The sequence below is a fragment of the Talaromyces stipitatus genome, genomic scaffold (assembly GCF_000003125.1).
Source record: "Talaromyces stipitatus ATCC 10500 scf_1105507295515 genomic scaffold, whole genome shotgun sequence".
Lineage (NCBI taxonomy): Eukaryota > Fungi > Ascomycota > Eurotiomycetes > Eurotiales > Trichocomaceae > Talaromyces > Talaromyces stipitatus.
The window spans coordinates 1,620,981-1,635,258 of NW_002990118.1; the positions used below are offsets into that span (position 1 = coordinate 1,620,981).

Here is a 14,278-nt window from a genome sequence, read left to right on the forward strand (position 1 = left end):
TTTGAGATATTCTTGCACAGAGAATTCCTCTGCAAAATTGACTAATGATTGGGTATCTCTATTGGTTCGATCAAAAGGTATTCATATGTCGATAATGATTTCGAGGTGAGTAGTATCTATTTAACACTTTTTCAGCCCACGCTCTCAAACAGTGAAGTTTCTATCCTTTCCGCGTGATAATCGCTCGAATAAGATATTCTCTTGAATATCGAAGAGCTTCCCGTGTTCATTATCCCCTGTTAGAGCCCGTTGAGGATCATATGTAGCTCCTGTCTCGGTCGGACGGGTGCCATTCTGATGAACTTGTGCCATTTGTAAGTTCTCTGAGACCGTATGTGTCTTGAGAGTATCAAAAAATGTTGCAAATTGGTGATTGAGAGTAGGAGATTAGGAAAGAAGCAGTTCCACCTAACTATATATACTATGCCTAGGGCATCTACTTGCTTTTCATCAAACAGTAATTCATACTCTCTACTGAAAGCTCTTTGACATAAGGAGTGGTTTCAGGACACTTTGCCATTCCCATATTGAATAAACGTATTTCATTTTCTCTTTCTCTGTGTTTCCTATTCTGAATATAAGTCATTGTGTAGCTATGGGTTCAACAAGATATTACTAACTTTGTCTAGGTATGAGTAAAACCTGGTCCACAACCATCATTATATTACTTCACATTGAACTATCCCTAATAGCAAGGACTCTCGTTTCACTTTTGAGTTTTTTTTCTCACGCTGGTTATGTGTTAGAGAGGACCTAGTTATCCGTGTAAAAGAAAACAACGATTCAAAAAAGGACAAATGTGTATGGAGTTAGGCATAAATACAGCTCAGAATTGATCAAACTCAATCTAACAAATTCTTTATTCTTATAGAGTGATGGTTACTGGCAATCGAGACAGACAATCAAAATAAAGCCCCTTTTTTCTTACTTGATAAATATATGTTTTGGTAGAAATTGCTAATATTCGTTGTGTACTGTAATGTGGAGGGATTAAGGTGTTTCTTGACCATGGAGGAGGCAGTAACCTGTCAGGTGGTTGTGTTATGATAACTAGTACCGGCCGCCTTATCTTGTCATTGGTTTGCTGCAGGTTCTCCTTTACGGAACAAACTTATATATCTGAGAGTGAGATTGGTATTGGAATACATTTAAGTTGCCCTTGATTGCTAATCCACATATTATCAATATAGAGAGCGACAGTATGTATGCCAATGTTTGGAGAACAAATGTATGGACGCTATCCCTGATCCACGTGTGGACAAAGTGGACTTAGTGGAGCTTCTACGGTGGAAATATATATGCTCAGGGAGAGAAGTGGAAGTGGGATGCATTTTGCCAATCTCTCGCTCAGGTACCTAGATAGAATGGCGCCTACCACAGCCTGGCTTTAGCTGAAAGTCCGATATTCTCGAAGATTCGCTCTTACATGGAATTTTACTTAGTTAAATCGGCGTTCTGGCAGGTCTCAGGAGTGGCAATTTGCAAAGTGCGATTCAGTACGAAGACAAACAGTGGAATACTTGTTTATTATACTTAATGCTCCTGTTTCTTTGAATTTACTGCAGGTGGAGATGGAAAGAAGTTCAGTTATTGATATCATGTTGGAATGCATCCTGAAACGATAATGGAGACATACTCGGCCACGGCGTCTTCCTAGCACAGTGGCAATACTCTTAACAGCAGTATATTGAAAGTCGATGTCAAGATAATCTGTAAATACGGATCAAATAATGAACTATCTAACAGATGCACACCTTGATGTATTTGACAATGAAGGTGCCCGCCAAGTTTTTTTGTTGTATAACTCACTTTTCACAAAGAGGCTGAAATTAGGGTTTGACATGACCACGTGCCTTGATCCCTCAGGCACCCACTATCATTTCTCATGTGATGGTTAATTCACTCCGCAGAATTCCTATCTCCAACCTAATAGGATCTACTTAGAATGATTCTGCTGATTAACCCTACTCATCCTCTCTGCCCAACCATTGTTTAGACTCCGGCGTACACCCAATGTTTTCCGTCCCATAGAAACACCATATCCACCAGAATTTTCATTGGATAAAAGTTGATTCATAGTGGTTTTCATCATTGTTGTTGTCGTATGGAACGTGGTTGCTGGGCGGTTACTGATTGCATTGCTAGGATTTTTCGTATCTCCTATTGATGTAGATGCAGATGTTGATTTTGATTGAGGCGAGGATTTGTCCGATTGTGGTAACCACGTATAAGGGTTGGTATCTTTGGCAGATAGTGGGACAGGGCGTGGTGGTTTATATCGCTGGGGTTGAATACGATAGTTTCCGGCGCTCATTTTTTGAGTGTCCATAGCAATGGAGTTTATGATAGCGGGCGGTTCACAGTTCACTTGCACGAGCGAGTTCCTCTTATCCTCATTCAAAGTATGAGCCAGTGTGGTTTGCCCTTTCGTATTTTTGATGCCGAAATAGCTGGGCAATAGCCCTTGCCCCGGAGGTGCGGATGCACTCTTGCGAGACGTAGAAGTGATTGCCTTCTTCTGTATAGGACGGACTGGGTCGTTGTGAATAGGAGCAGGCGGCGCTGTTTCCATATGTTGTCTTGCAGTTGAAAATCCCATTGACATTGTGCTACTCGATACTGAATACCCGGAAGCGTTGTTCATCGTATAGGACGTCGTTGTAATAAACCCTGATGCTGATGTTGAACCTGCAGAATCTGTAACAGTCCGATCATTTAGTCGTCGACGCTTGGCCGAATGTTCTTGTGCTTGACCACGGCCATCAAGTGATGACAACACTTGCGATCCATCCCATCTCATAGCTTTATCACCGGTATACTCGTCATTGTGCGTCCAGAGGTCGTCGTTAAGACTAGGTAATCCGGACTGTAAACCTGTGATTATCGCCTCTTGAGACGGATGCTCGCGGCCAAGAATATCAGCGATGCCGAAGATAGTCTTGTCAACGAACTTCGGTCCGACAGCACGGAACTTAGTTTCAGCTATACTAGGAGGCAAAAACGAGCTGGGCCTCGTCTCTTCACCATTCTTAGAATCACGACGCGGGAGACTAAGATACAAAAGCGCCTGCGCTCTCGTCATAGCTACATAAAGTAGTCGTCTCTCCTCGTCACTATCTTCAGCTCTGGAATGCGGTATGATCCCTTCATAGACAGCGGCGACAAACACGACAGGCCATTCTAATCCTTTAGCTGCATGGATTGTGGAGATGGTTACTTTCTCCTGTGGCTGATCACCTTGTTCCGTCGTGACTTCTGTTGACAACGCTACATTGGCGAGAAATCGCGACAGTGCTTCCTCTCCTATATGGCCTTGATGCTGTTCTAAGCCCTCGATTTCGGGAAGAACGTCGTCCTGCTGAGAGTAAGACGCCGATGAATCGCCGGCTTGCGCTAAAAATTCTTCCACATTCGCCCATCTGTTCTCTTCGTCTAAAGGATAAGTAGCAGTAAGGTATTCCCGGAATCCCAGTTTACTAATGACAAACTCGAGCAAGGTCCTGGGAGAAGATTCATCCACGCAATCGTGCAGTTTTTGCCTTGCTGCCTCGATCAGACCAACCAACGTTGACAGCCCGATATTGGCAGGTCTGGAAAGACTCTTCTGGCAAGACCTACGACCTTGCACCACATCTTTGATAAAGCTCCACAGCGATAGTTTTGCACTTTCGGCACCCACAGTCAAATTTTTCAATGTTTCATCCCCAATCTTTCTCGTAGGAACATTTATGATTCGAGCAAGGGCATCATTATTCTCAGGATGACTGATCACACGAAGATAATCAAGTAGAAGTCGAATCTCAACTCTATCGAAGAATCTGGATCCCCCAACCATGCGATAGGGCACTCCCTGTTTCCCCAACTCGGACTCAATTTGTCGCGACAGAGCGGCTGAGCGGAGTAAAATCGCAAAATCAGACGGCTTCAACAACTGGCCCGTCAATGTAATACACCTTCTGATCTCCGCCACCATCCATTGCGCTTCTGCAGCTGCTGTGGGTAATTTTCGTAGAACTGGCATAGTGCCAATTCCATGTGTCGGATGGAGCTTCTTAACCGGTCGAGCTGCATCCTGCTCAATGACCTGCTGAGCTGATCGCAGAATCGAACCTGAAGATCGGTAATTATTCTCCAGCAAGACCACAGAGGTATTAGGATATCGTCTCTGCATGCGCTCCAAGTTTTTTGTTTCTGCAGATCGGAATCCATAGATGCTTTGATCTGGATCGCCGACGATGGTTATCCTTCTATTCTGGGCAGCAAATAGATTCATCAGCTCGTATTGAATGGCATTCGTGTCTTGAAACTCATCAACAAGTACAGCCTGCACATTCGACACGCACTGCGGATGTTTTCGTAAGAGATCAACGCAACGTAAGAGGAGATCGTCATAGTCGAGCAGATTCGAGCTTGCCAACGCAGCTTCATATTCGCGATAGACCTGTACGAATTCTTGTTGTTCCACATTTTTTGAGTGGCGTGCATTGTCGAGGTCCTGCCAACAAATTCCCTGTGCTTTTTGACTCGATATTCGCGATCGTGCTGGGTTGGGCTGTATATTGAGGTTCAAGCGTTTGATGATTCTCTTAATCACAACACCGTAAGCATTCACTCTCACAATCGCTGGTCAAGAATGATACAAACTTTGATAATTGTTAAACTGTCATTGCTATCCGCAATGCCAAACCCCTTCTTCAGCCCAATCAAATGCCCATACGCTACCAGATATCGCCGACAGATCGAGTGGAAAGTGCCTAGGACGAGTTTCGAAACTACCTGATCACCTATCAAATGCGACAGTCTCTCGCGCATTTCACGGCTCGCCTTAATCGTGAACGTACAACATATGACGTCTTGAGGCCGGAATCCATGGTGCTTTGAGGATAGCAAGTACGCGACGCGTGCGGTTAGGGTCTTGGTTTTGCCGGAGCCGGGGGGTGCAAGGACCTGGAGAACTGAGGTTGGACTTGTGACTGCTGTTCTTTGGGCAGCGTTTAGTCCATTGAGGATTGGGTCGATGTCCATTTGGACAAAACAACTGTCGAAGGATGTTTGATGGTCGTAGATGTTGCATCTCAAATCGTAGTGGAGCAAGTAAACAGATGCGATCCGCGTTAAGTGCTGCCCCACATGAGCTTGATTGTTGTATCAACCCTAACCCTATATCTATATCAAAAGGCAGGCCTACTGCCATAATAAGAGTCTCAGTGGATTAAGCTACAAGTCTTCAGATAATTTGATCTATAGACGCAATATTTGACAAAATTGGTGTACTAAGCAATGTGGCATAACAGAAAACTCGTCGACGAGTATCCAATATAGAAGCCTCAATTTAGCCACTACATGCCTCAATATTAGAAAACGGTGCTATGATAGGATAAGCATGGTAGGCAATAGTAAAGATCGAGAGATATATTAATGTGAAGATCCGGTATTTAGTATATGATCTTCCAGGGGCCGTGCTCCAAGATACCCATAATCTTCCTCCGAAGAAGGTACCAGTCCTGCTTTGACCCTATTCTCATTCACGAACCGTTGCAAGTGACCAAGTGCGGCAAAATCCAAGTGCTGCTCAATTTCATTACTGCGTGTGATAATCACCCATTCCTGCTGCATCAGCCCAGTACCTGGAGGTCCGGGAAAATAGCCACTAGAATTAAACCTGAAGCCGATGAGGAACGGCAGTAATTTACACATTTCCAGGAGAGCGCGATACCATGTTCCCGAGGTTAATATGACGTGGTCAAAGTTGAGATGTCTTATATTTGACTCTCCAGGTTGATTCGCACTGAGGAGTGAAAAGAGCTTGTCTGATGAAATAGAAACATTAGACAAACTAAGGGATTGGAGGCGTCGAAGAGAAGGAGATAATTCGTTGGAGTCAAGGTTCATATTTCCTTGCTGCGTATGGACAGGCTTTGTAGGTTGGCTGCAGGCTGGATCATTCTGAAGACAAAGGGTTGAAATAGCCGATTGCTGTGAACAGCTTGTATATGGCTAACTTCATACTGGTATCTTTGTCCATCTGTAGATTCACAGACCGACAGATCAAAATGTCGAAGCCGATGGAGTGGGATATTCATGATGGGCTGTTGATTTGATGGACGAAATAATTTTCCAAAATCGTAAGCAAGCGGAAAATGAAGCTTGAGTTCCTCGAGACTCGGAAATGGTAGGTTTCGAAACAGTTGAGCGATGATACTAACGTATAACCTGGCTTGAGGAAATAGAAAAGAAGCGGGAGGCTCGAAGAATCCAAGTGCTCCCAGGATGTTATTGAATCGAGCCAAGCATGGTGTCAGCAGTCTCGCGAGCTCTTGCAGATACACTTTATCGACAATGCCTTGCGAAATGTGATCGAAGCCAAAATCAACTTGACGCACGTGCTTGGCATATTGGCTTTTGGATATTTCTTCTAGTCGAGACAACGGTGAGCTGGTTAGAGACGGGTTCAGCCTCACATCAATATGTCGAAACAGCCGTGGCGAGACACGATAGTAGAAAACCTTGCTGACCAGGCGTAAATTGGCCAGTCTCTGTCGAGTCCTGGTGCCTATCAGGCTGTAATGCTCAGCATCATTTTGCCAATTCTGTCTTTGGGTATTTTCTTCATTCTCGACGTGGAATGTGATCTGTACAGGATTGCAATCAGTCATAGATATACCCCGGTGTTGTCAAGAATCTTACAAGATCATAGATTTCGGTAGGGAGTCCATGTCTGACTCCATTCATATTCAAATATAGGACCGGGTAAAATGGTATATGTTCCTCAGGCTCAGCATGTGAGAGATGCCGTCAAGAGAAAGAACCGAAGGGTGAGGAACGCAAGGTCATCAAACTTTGTAGCGTTTCAACACTACAGCGTATTATCATACTACGTGTCGTTCTTTTAGAGTGTGATGAAGGTGATGCTTGACAACGAAGGTGGGGTATCTCATTGAAGCTGAAATGCTTTGTTGTACTTCGGATGCGCCAATCGCATCCCATTAAATGTTGGTATAAGCCCTAACCCCAGGGGCTTCCTCCTGGCATGATAACTTCTATTCCAGAACACAACCCGATCAAGCACGCTAAACAAGTTCTATAGAGAAAGAAACAACCCTATATATGAACCAACTCTTCATCTACTGCCCGCTTCATACCCCTTCCAAAAATCCTTCTTCCAAGCATTCAACAACGTATTAACCGTCTCATTCCCAAACGGCGTTTGCTGAGTCGCAAAAACTCTGCAACGCCCAACCCCTTATTCGCCCACCAAATAGCATTTGTAGCTCTGCCCCATACAAGCATATTTCCCGGTTGCTTGATCTCAGGTACAGGTCCCGTACACAATAAACCACTTAGACCGTGATTGACATTTTCCGCTGATATAGGTCCAGCGAAGTTATCCCATGCCACTCTCAAATCTAGCAGCATTCGTACCCCAGGTCCATCGCTAAAAAGTTGTGGTGTAAACATCTCCGTCAGGGTCTCGAGTTTCAGGAGTCGAGGTGGGCTCGAAACCAAATCCGCGAGAACAGCGACAAAGTCCCTTGTTGTTGACGACAGTCCACTGCCGTCATCCCGATCTTCGGGATTATCAAATGCCCACGTATCGCAGGAAACTAGCTTAATCCCGTCATCGACTACCGTACGACGAACACCATGTAATGTCCTCGCCTTATACTCCGGATACCGCGAAATATTGAATCTGGGAAACGGGGCAGAAAGCCCGAGCTTCTTCCATATGTACTCAACGAAGTAATCTTCCAATGACGTCCCATGGCGTAAACGACTGATAACAACACCGGCCCAGTCAAGACTACACCCGTACCACCAACCATTCCCATGCTGGAAGATAAGGGGCAGATTATATAACACGGAACGTCCGTCCACCGCGAAACTTGTCTTGATACTCCGCTCTTTTGGCTAGTAATCGACGCGTAAACCGATACCCCATACCAGAGATATGTGTAAGTAAATGCCTTGCCGTAATCGCTTCCTTACTCTGCTTATATACAAACTCTAGCGGTTCCGACTCAATCACATACATCTATCAAGATCTGTATCCCATCAAACTCCGGCAGAATATCGGTGAGCGGCTCATCGAGATTTTCGATAAGCCCCTTTTTCGATACTTTGCTGTTTATGTCGTTTCCTTTAATTCGAGCAGTTAGTTTGATAAGCAACTAATTTGGAAGAAGGATGAACCTCTATCCACGACTTTGCATATCACGCCGTGAACTTTCGAGGTTCTCTTTATTTGTATATTCGGCAAGAAGGGTGTCTAAATCGGACATTTCTTTGGCCTCAGCGTGAGTATAAAGACTTAAAAGTGATCCCCAATTCCTACAGGGGTCAATAACCAGTAAGCTTCAACAGTAAAATGTGAAGAGACAGGCTAAAATGGACGGTGACAAACAAGTTCTAATTAACGAGTTAACAGAGTCACTGCAGTACTTCGCTACCAACATCGGATTTCGGGAGTCGACCAAACCCGTGTTTTCACGACATTCCCAGAAAAATTTCAACAACTAGCAGTACTCTCTCATATCAAAACAGCTAAGAAACATCCAACTTTGGAACCGGAAGTCACTGACTTGCTGGGGTCATATTGCCAGATGAGAACGTTGCTATGAATGCATTGGAGATTCAGGGCTAAGATAAGTGATTAAGAGTATGAATTGAGTGTCATGAAATAGATATTGCCACCAGAAATAGATATGTACATTCGCTTGAAAGCAGACGGGAAATGCAAAGAACCTTCCAGGCGAGAAACAGTCAAATAAACACCAGATATGAATAATGCGTGAAACTTCCACCAACACCAAACAAGTATAAAAATCCTCTCGCGCGACATATATCGTCTCGAGAGATAGACTAAGAAAAAATGTTCACCGGCATGCTCATGGTAACTGCAAAGTTAGGCATATCAACCACCTCTGCAAGTTTGAGATCCCCAGCAACACTAGCCAAGATATATGCTTCCGTCCGAGTAAGTCCTTTGGTAGCTACCAACCATTCAACCATGGCACGCGTTGCTTTACGAGTGGCTTGCAACATATCTGCGTCCAATCCCATAGTTGCATAATGTCCTTTATCAGGAAATGCGGACGGTGCAGGCGGTTGAGGAGGGAGCTGCAAGTGTGGTGACTGAACCCAAGGGTAGTTTTTGCACACCGTCAGTCGTATCTTTGCCTTCATATTCGTCTCAATGGCTGTTCCGCAGACTTCTCCATGGCCTTGTGCCGCATGGCCATCGCCACAACTGAACAATGCCCCTGGTACCTGAACAGGTAGATAAAGTGCCGAACCAGCCACCATATCACGACAGTCGATATTTCCTCCAACTACCGTGGGCGGAATGGTAGAGAACTCCCCATCCGCACCCGGCGCAAGACCCATTATCCCTAGAAACGGTCGCAAAGGCACACGCACCCCGGGTTTCAACTCGGCGTAACCAGCCTCCGGGTCGAATTTCCATATCTTCAAATCAGGCTGCGTATAATCATCCGCCAAAAGACCGAACCCCGGAACGACGGCTGTCCATCCCCAGTTCCCCATTTCCAAGAACAAGACCTCGACTTTGAGCGCGTCGCCTGGTTCGGCATCGCGGACGTACACAGGACCGACAGCGGGATCGGCAAGCTCTAACTGGAAGGAATTGAGTGAAGAAGTATCGGAGTCAATCGTGATTTGGCCGTTGCTGCTGTCGATCAGGTCAAAGGTGACGACATCGCCGGACGAGACAGTCAGGACGGGGGGTTGTCTGTTGGACCATTTGAGGTGTTTGTGATGGCTGTGGACGTGACCGTTGGCAAACATGGTTGCAAACCTCGTGGCTGAGAATATTTATGTCTGTGTTTGGATGCAATGGATATACGTATCACACGGACTGCGATCCAACCATCAAGTCATTGTCGAAAGGTATGGACGATGGGGTGTATCAAAGTATTTCGACTGTTGCCTGGAAAGACGTAGGAGGTATGACAGGAAGGAAGGTTGTGTTATAATCAATAAATCATCCCCTTTCATCGGAACTCATGGCTGCATGATAGAAAAAGGAAAAGCGGTCTCCGACTGGACAAACCGAACATCCTTCCTTCGAGAGTGAGTCACTCGCAAAAGAGAGAACCAAATCACACGGCAACCAGGAGAGCAAGAAAAAGAGAGAGCTGGAGAAGAAGGATGCGTACCGGTTTCGCAGTGAAGAGTGAGCGGCCGGAGGAAATACTCGAACAAGAAAGTTGAAGAGGCACAAAAGTCAGCTGCCTGTTTGAGTCTGGACTGTCGGACGCTGTTAAGCTCCTTCCTGTTCTGGTCTAGGGCTGTGCACAGTCCAGCCGTTCTCGGATCCATCCGTTTCCTTCGTGACTCAGGCAGCAACATCCTTTCTGTATTATAGAACAGGTCAACGTTGTTCTCCTTCCTCTCTCGGAAAGATACGTTAAACGACGAATACGTTGTAGCTTCCAAGCAGATCCGATCAGCAAGTGACGTTGCCGTCACATGTTACATCTGATCTGATACCATCTGGAGAGTGTGATTGGTCAAAAACTATCAAAAGTCATGATATCCGGAGTAGACCCTAAAGTCCGGGACATACGAGAATCATGTGTCAATGCGCAAAGTTGAGATCAAGCATTCATTCAAATCGATCGTCGTTTGATGCTACTTAGCATATACTACTATGTCAGCACTAACTTACAGTCGCTCTACAGAGATCACTATTGAATCATACCTCCAACATGTTGAAGCCGTTTCAGTGAGCTATGCTGTGATAAACTGAAAGAAAAGTTGGGGCCTTATCTTATCGGCTCACTGAAGTCCAGGCAACAAGGCAAACAACAGCTCCGACGTCGGCCAGATCTGGCTAGGCTTAACTGGTAAATTTGTAGCGAACGAATTGCAACCCAATCCTTTATAATTGAGTTGTCGTATAGCTTACGTGCTACTGTTACCTGGAGCAGGCAAGATCCTTGTTCAGAAAGTTACATGGTGGTGAGAGTGAGATTTGCCATATAATAGTCGGATATATGCCAGTGGGCTCTCATCAATTCCATGCAGAGAGATATATTGGTATAATATTAGCCTTTAATAAATGAATCCGATGTTGAAGATACCAAACCCAAGAAATAAGACGACAAAAAGAAAACTCCTAGAGAATGACTGCTGATCATGAACGCCCAGATGTTTCTTCTTTAACCGCCGCCTTAAGCTCAGCAACCTGCTGCTGAAGAACCTCCGGCTCATCGGCGTGTTGCTGTAGTGCCAGTCGCACATTATTCACGGCTGCCTGCCGCATGGACGTCGACGAGCCGGCCGGCTCGAGCCAGATATCTTCCTGGACACTATTGGCCAGATCTCGGGCGGCACGGAACTTAGCCCAAAACACCCGAGTGAGCTCGTCGTATCCGGATTCTTTCAAGGGTACCTCCCATTCAAGCGGTGTCTTTTCTACAATATCTAACCAATTCGCCATATGAGGCCAGCGATCGTCCTCCAAACCCGGGAAATGGACGAGCATGTCTCCTTTCTTCCCTTCGTAGGCGTGGTGCCATTCGTAGGTGTTGATCCATGGTCGTGGGAGGTACGCCATGCCAGCAGCATATCCTTGACCTTCGGGGCCACCGGTTTGTTTGGCCATTATGCGAGCCATTGCTTCTTGGTCCGCGGAACGGCCGAGGTCGATATCAGGGAGGTAGAGAGGGTGTGCGAGGGTTTCAACTAGCATGCTGACCGTCCAGGGGTGGACATGAAAGAAAACAATGCCAGTATTCAGACCGTTCTGGTCTTTTGAGGCTACGAAGTGGATCTCGGAGAGGTCGGAAGGAGGGAGAAAAATATCGGCGGGGATTGCAGGATTGATTATTATCGAGTCGGCGTCAACCCACCTATATCATCGTTAGTATAGTGCACCTGTAAAGGTCTGTAGAGCAAGACAAGAGGGGCTCTGGAAACTCACATCAGCCATTCACACCGTTTTGTAGGAGGTTTCGCAAGCTCCTGGATAACAAGCGACAACACATAACTCGGCTTATTCCAAAACCCTTCTGAGATATCCTCCTCTAACACATACATGGGATACCCCCATCGTTGCGCGTGCCGCTCATGACTTCGAAGTGCGCGTTCATATAATGGATTCGGATTTCCGTATAACATCGACACTTTGGCGATTCGTCGCGGGTTTCCGCCGGATTTGCTGAGCTGATTATTCGCCGACGACGACGACGACGACGATGGAGATAAAGAAGTCACAACATCATAATTTGATATCCTCCATATTAATAACAGAGCAGTAGCGGTTAATAAAGCGCCAATCGCTCGTCTGGTGAATCCCTGTGGCATATTGTTTGGAATCCCAAGCTGTTTTCCTTCAGCGCAGCCTTGCGGGCGGCTGAACAAAGATGTTCGTCGATCGATTGTTCAAGCTATTGTCAAGTCACACATGCCTCGACGAATCTCCATCAGCGATATGTCGTAGTTTTCTAATACTGTCGCACTTTTTCGATACTGTGTTACTCTGATATCTAGCCAAAGAAATCATGAATAATGTTTGAGCTTGATGGTCTCTGCATGCTGGCATGTTGTTTCACCTTACGACTGCCAAGCCATCAGCCACGTCGTCTGGTTGGTTGTTCAAGAAGAGAGCTAGCGCTTCACGTGACTTTCTTGAATCGACCCACTTTCTTTTTTTTCTGGTCCGATCTGTCCACCCACACTCCGTATTCGTCCAGAATATTATATCGTTAAATGAGAGAACTGCTTTTACAGTAAGCAGACCATGTGGTGTTCTAAGTCTCCTAGTTAAAACTCGACAAGCTTCTCCTATTTCCCGCACCCCAGGATCAATCATAAGATGGGGCCAAAGAGGCTCTTGGCAGCCAAAAATACTACTGTGGAGATCGGCTAAGCTTACCCACGTCCGAATCGACAAAGAGTCAGCCGCATGATGTCGATCCAGCCAATTAGAGACTTGTAAGGGTTAGGGTTAGGATCTTGATCTATGAAACGATTAGGGTATTGATGAAGACTACCTGTGGATTTAGCTATACACAGACGAGTCTATACATAGAAAGCCTATGCATGGCGACCTAGAGTTAAGACTAAAAGCAACTACTACCGACGCTTCCTTCAGGGTCATCCTTTTCGTCTTCGTCACCACCTTCACACGAGTACTTCACAGTAGACAACAAGTGAACAAACGCCTCGTATTCTTCCTTCCCAACACCTAGGCCGTGAGCCAATCTAACCTCTTTGTATTGCACAAAGTCATCTATAGGATCCGGAGACCGACACAGGTACTGCTCACTACTCTCGAGAGCTCGCATAACCTCAATTCCTCCATACCAAGCGGTAAAATGCAGGATATTGATACGGCCCTCACGAGCACGACGCCCCGGTTGAAGATCTAAAAGCTGGTTTGTCTTTGAGCCGTATTTCATAAGTAGATTCAGTTGCTCGGCACTATTTCTGTATATGGCTTCTGAGAGAGGCGTATTGCCATATATATCTGTTGCTTCAGTACTAGCTCCATGTTTCAATAGCAGTTCCATGATGCATGATTGTGCACGAATGGACTTTAATAACGGCGTCTGGCCGTAGATATCGCTGTCGTTAACATCCGCTCCTTCTTCCAGCAGAATTTCGATGAGATCGGGGCTAGTATTGGTAAATCCAACCGCAATTCGAAGCGCCGTTCTCCCCCAAGAATCCCTCGCATCAACATCAGCTCCAGAATCAATAAGAAGCCGAGCACAAGCCGCCTGGCTTGATTGCGGTGCCCGACACACTTCATGCAAGGGAGTCATTTGTTCCTTGTCCCTAGAACCTGGGAACGCTCCATGTTCGAGAAGCGCTGCAATAATGCTCGTGTTTCCCTGAATAACTGCCCAATGCAGAGGCGACCTGCCTAATGAGTCGGGGATGTTGATGCAATTGTTGTTCAGTCTCAATTGCTGATATACATCGGCTTTTTCGAGCCCAATGACGACGTGATGCAATGGTGTGAAGCAGAGGTCGTCCGTGACGCTTGTCTCTGTCATTAAATCGTCCATTTTGGCAGACCAGGATGGCTTTTGGGGCGGTTGGTCTATTAATAAACTTGATTGTGCATACGCGCATGCCGATCTTAGTGGCTTTGTGAGTATTCTGTTGCTTTGGAGGAGTTGTTAACTTACACTCCTCGGGGGTCCACGAGATGTGGATTTGCACCATGGTCTAGTAGCAATTCCACTACATCGTCTCTTCAGAATTTTAGAGCGAACTATAGTTGAAATAATCCTAGCTTGTCTCAACT

General features: G+C 45.8%; 5 protein-coding genes across 5 annotated transcripts, besides 1 other annotated feature; all 5 read right to left on the reverse strand.

Moving 5' to 3' along the window:
* Window positions 1-1,583: 1,583 nt before the first annotated feature.
* Window positions 1,584-5,038, reverse strand: TSTA_046300 (ATP-depentend DNA helicase, putative; the record flags this gene model as incomplete). Its single annotated transcript, XM_002485084.1, has 4 exons — window positions 4,645-5,038; window positions 1,969-4,585; window positions 1,637-1,710; window positions 1,584-1,613 (listed from the first exon to the last, which is right to left on the reverse strand). The coding sequence occupies exons 1-4, from the start codon at window positions 5,023-5,025 to the stop codon at window positions 1,584-1,586; spliced, it is 3,102 nt and encodes a 1,033-aa protein (XP_002485129.1). The 5' UTR covers window positions 5,026-5,038.
* A 2,132-nt stretch (window positions 5,039-7,170) lies between these two features.
* On the reverse strand, window positions 7,171-8,279 carry TSTA_046310 (uncharacterized protein; the record flags this gene model as incomplete). Its single annotated transcript, XM_002485085.1, has 3 exons — window positions 7,171-7,908; window positions 8,031-8,137; window positions 8,201-8,279. 3 exons carry the CDS (start codon window positions 8,277-8,279, stop codon window positions 7,171-7,173), a joined length of 924 nt encoding a protein of 307 aa, XP_002485130.1.
* A 368-nt stretch (window positions 8,280-8,647) lies between these two features.
* TSTA_046320 (acetamidase/formamidase family protein) lies at window positions 8,648-10,111 on the reverse strand. Its single transcript, XM_002485086.1, has 2 exons — window positions 9,414-10,111; window positions 8,648-9,389 (listed from the first exon to the last, which is right to left on the reverse strand). Exons 1-2 carry the CDS (start codon window positions 9,802-9,804, stop codon window positions 8,860-8,862), a joined length of 921 nt encoding a protein of 306 aa, XP_002485131.1. The 5' UTR covers window positions 9,805-10,111; the 3' UTR covers window positions 8,648-8,859.
* Window positions 10,112-11,155: 1,044 nt separating this feature from the next.
* TSTA_046330 (uncharacterized protein) lies at window positions 11,156-12,530 on the reverse strand (the record flags this gene model as incomplete). Its single annotated transcript, XM_002485087.1, has 2 exons — window positions 11,945-12,530; window positions 11,156-11,873 (listed from the first exon to the last, which is right to left on the reverse strand). Exons 1-2 carry the CDS (start codon window positions 12,325-12,327, stop codon window positions 11,156-11,158), a joined length of 1,101 nt encoding a protein of 366 aa, XP_002485132.1. The 5' UTR covers window positions 12,328-12,530.
* Window positions 12,199-12,219: a microsatellite.
* Window positions 12,531-13,085: 555 nt separating the features above from the next.
* Window positions 13,086-14,196, reverse strand: TSTA_046340 (serine/threonine-protein kinase ripk4, putative; the record flags this gene model as incomplete). The annotated part of the gene is made up of 2 exons (XM_002485088.1): window positions 13,086-14,071; window positions 14,160-14,196. 2 exons carry the CDS (start codon window positions 14,194-14,196, stop codon window positions 13,086-13,088), a joined length of 1,023 nt encoding a protein of 340 aa, XP_002485133.1.
* Between the last annotated feature and the right edge of the window lie 82 nt (window positions 14,197-14,278).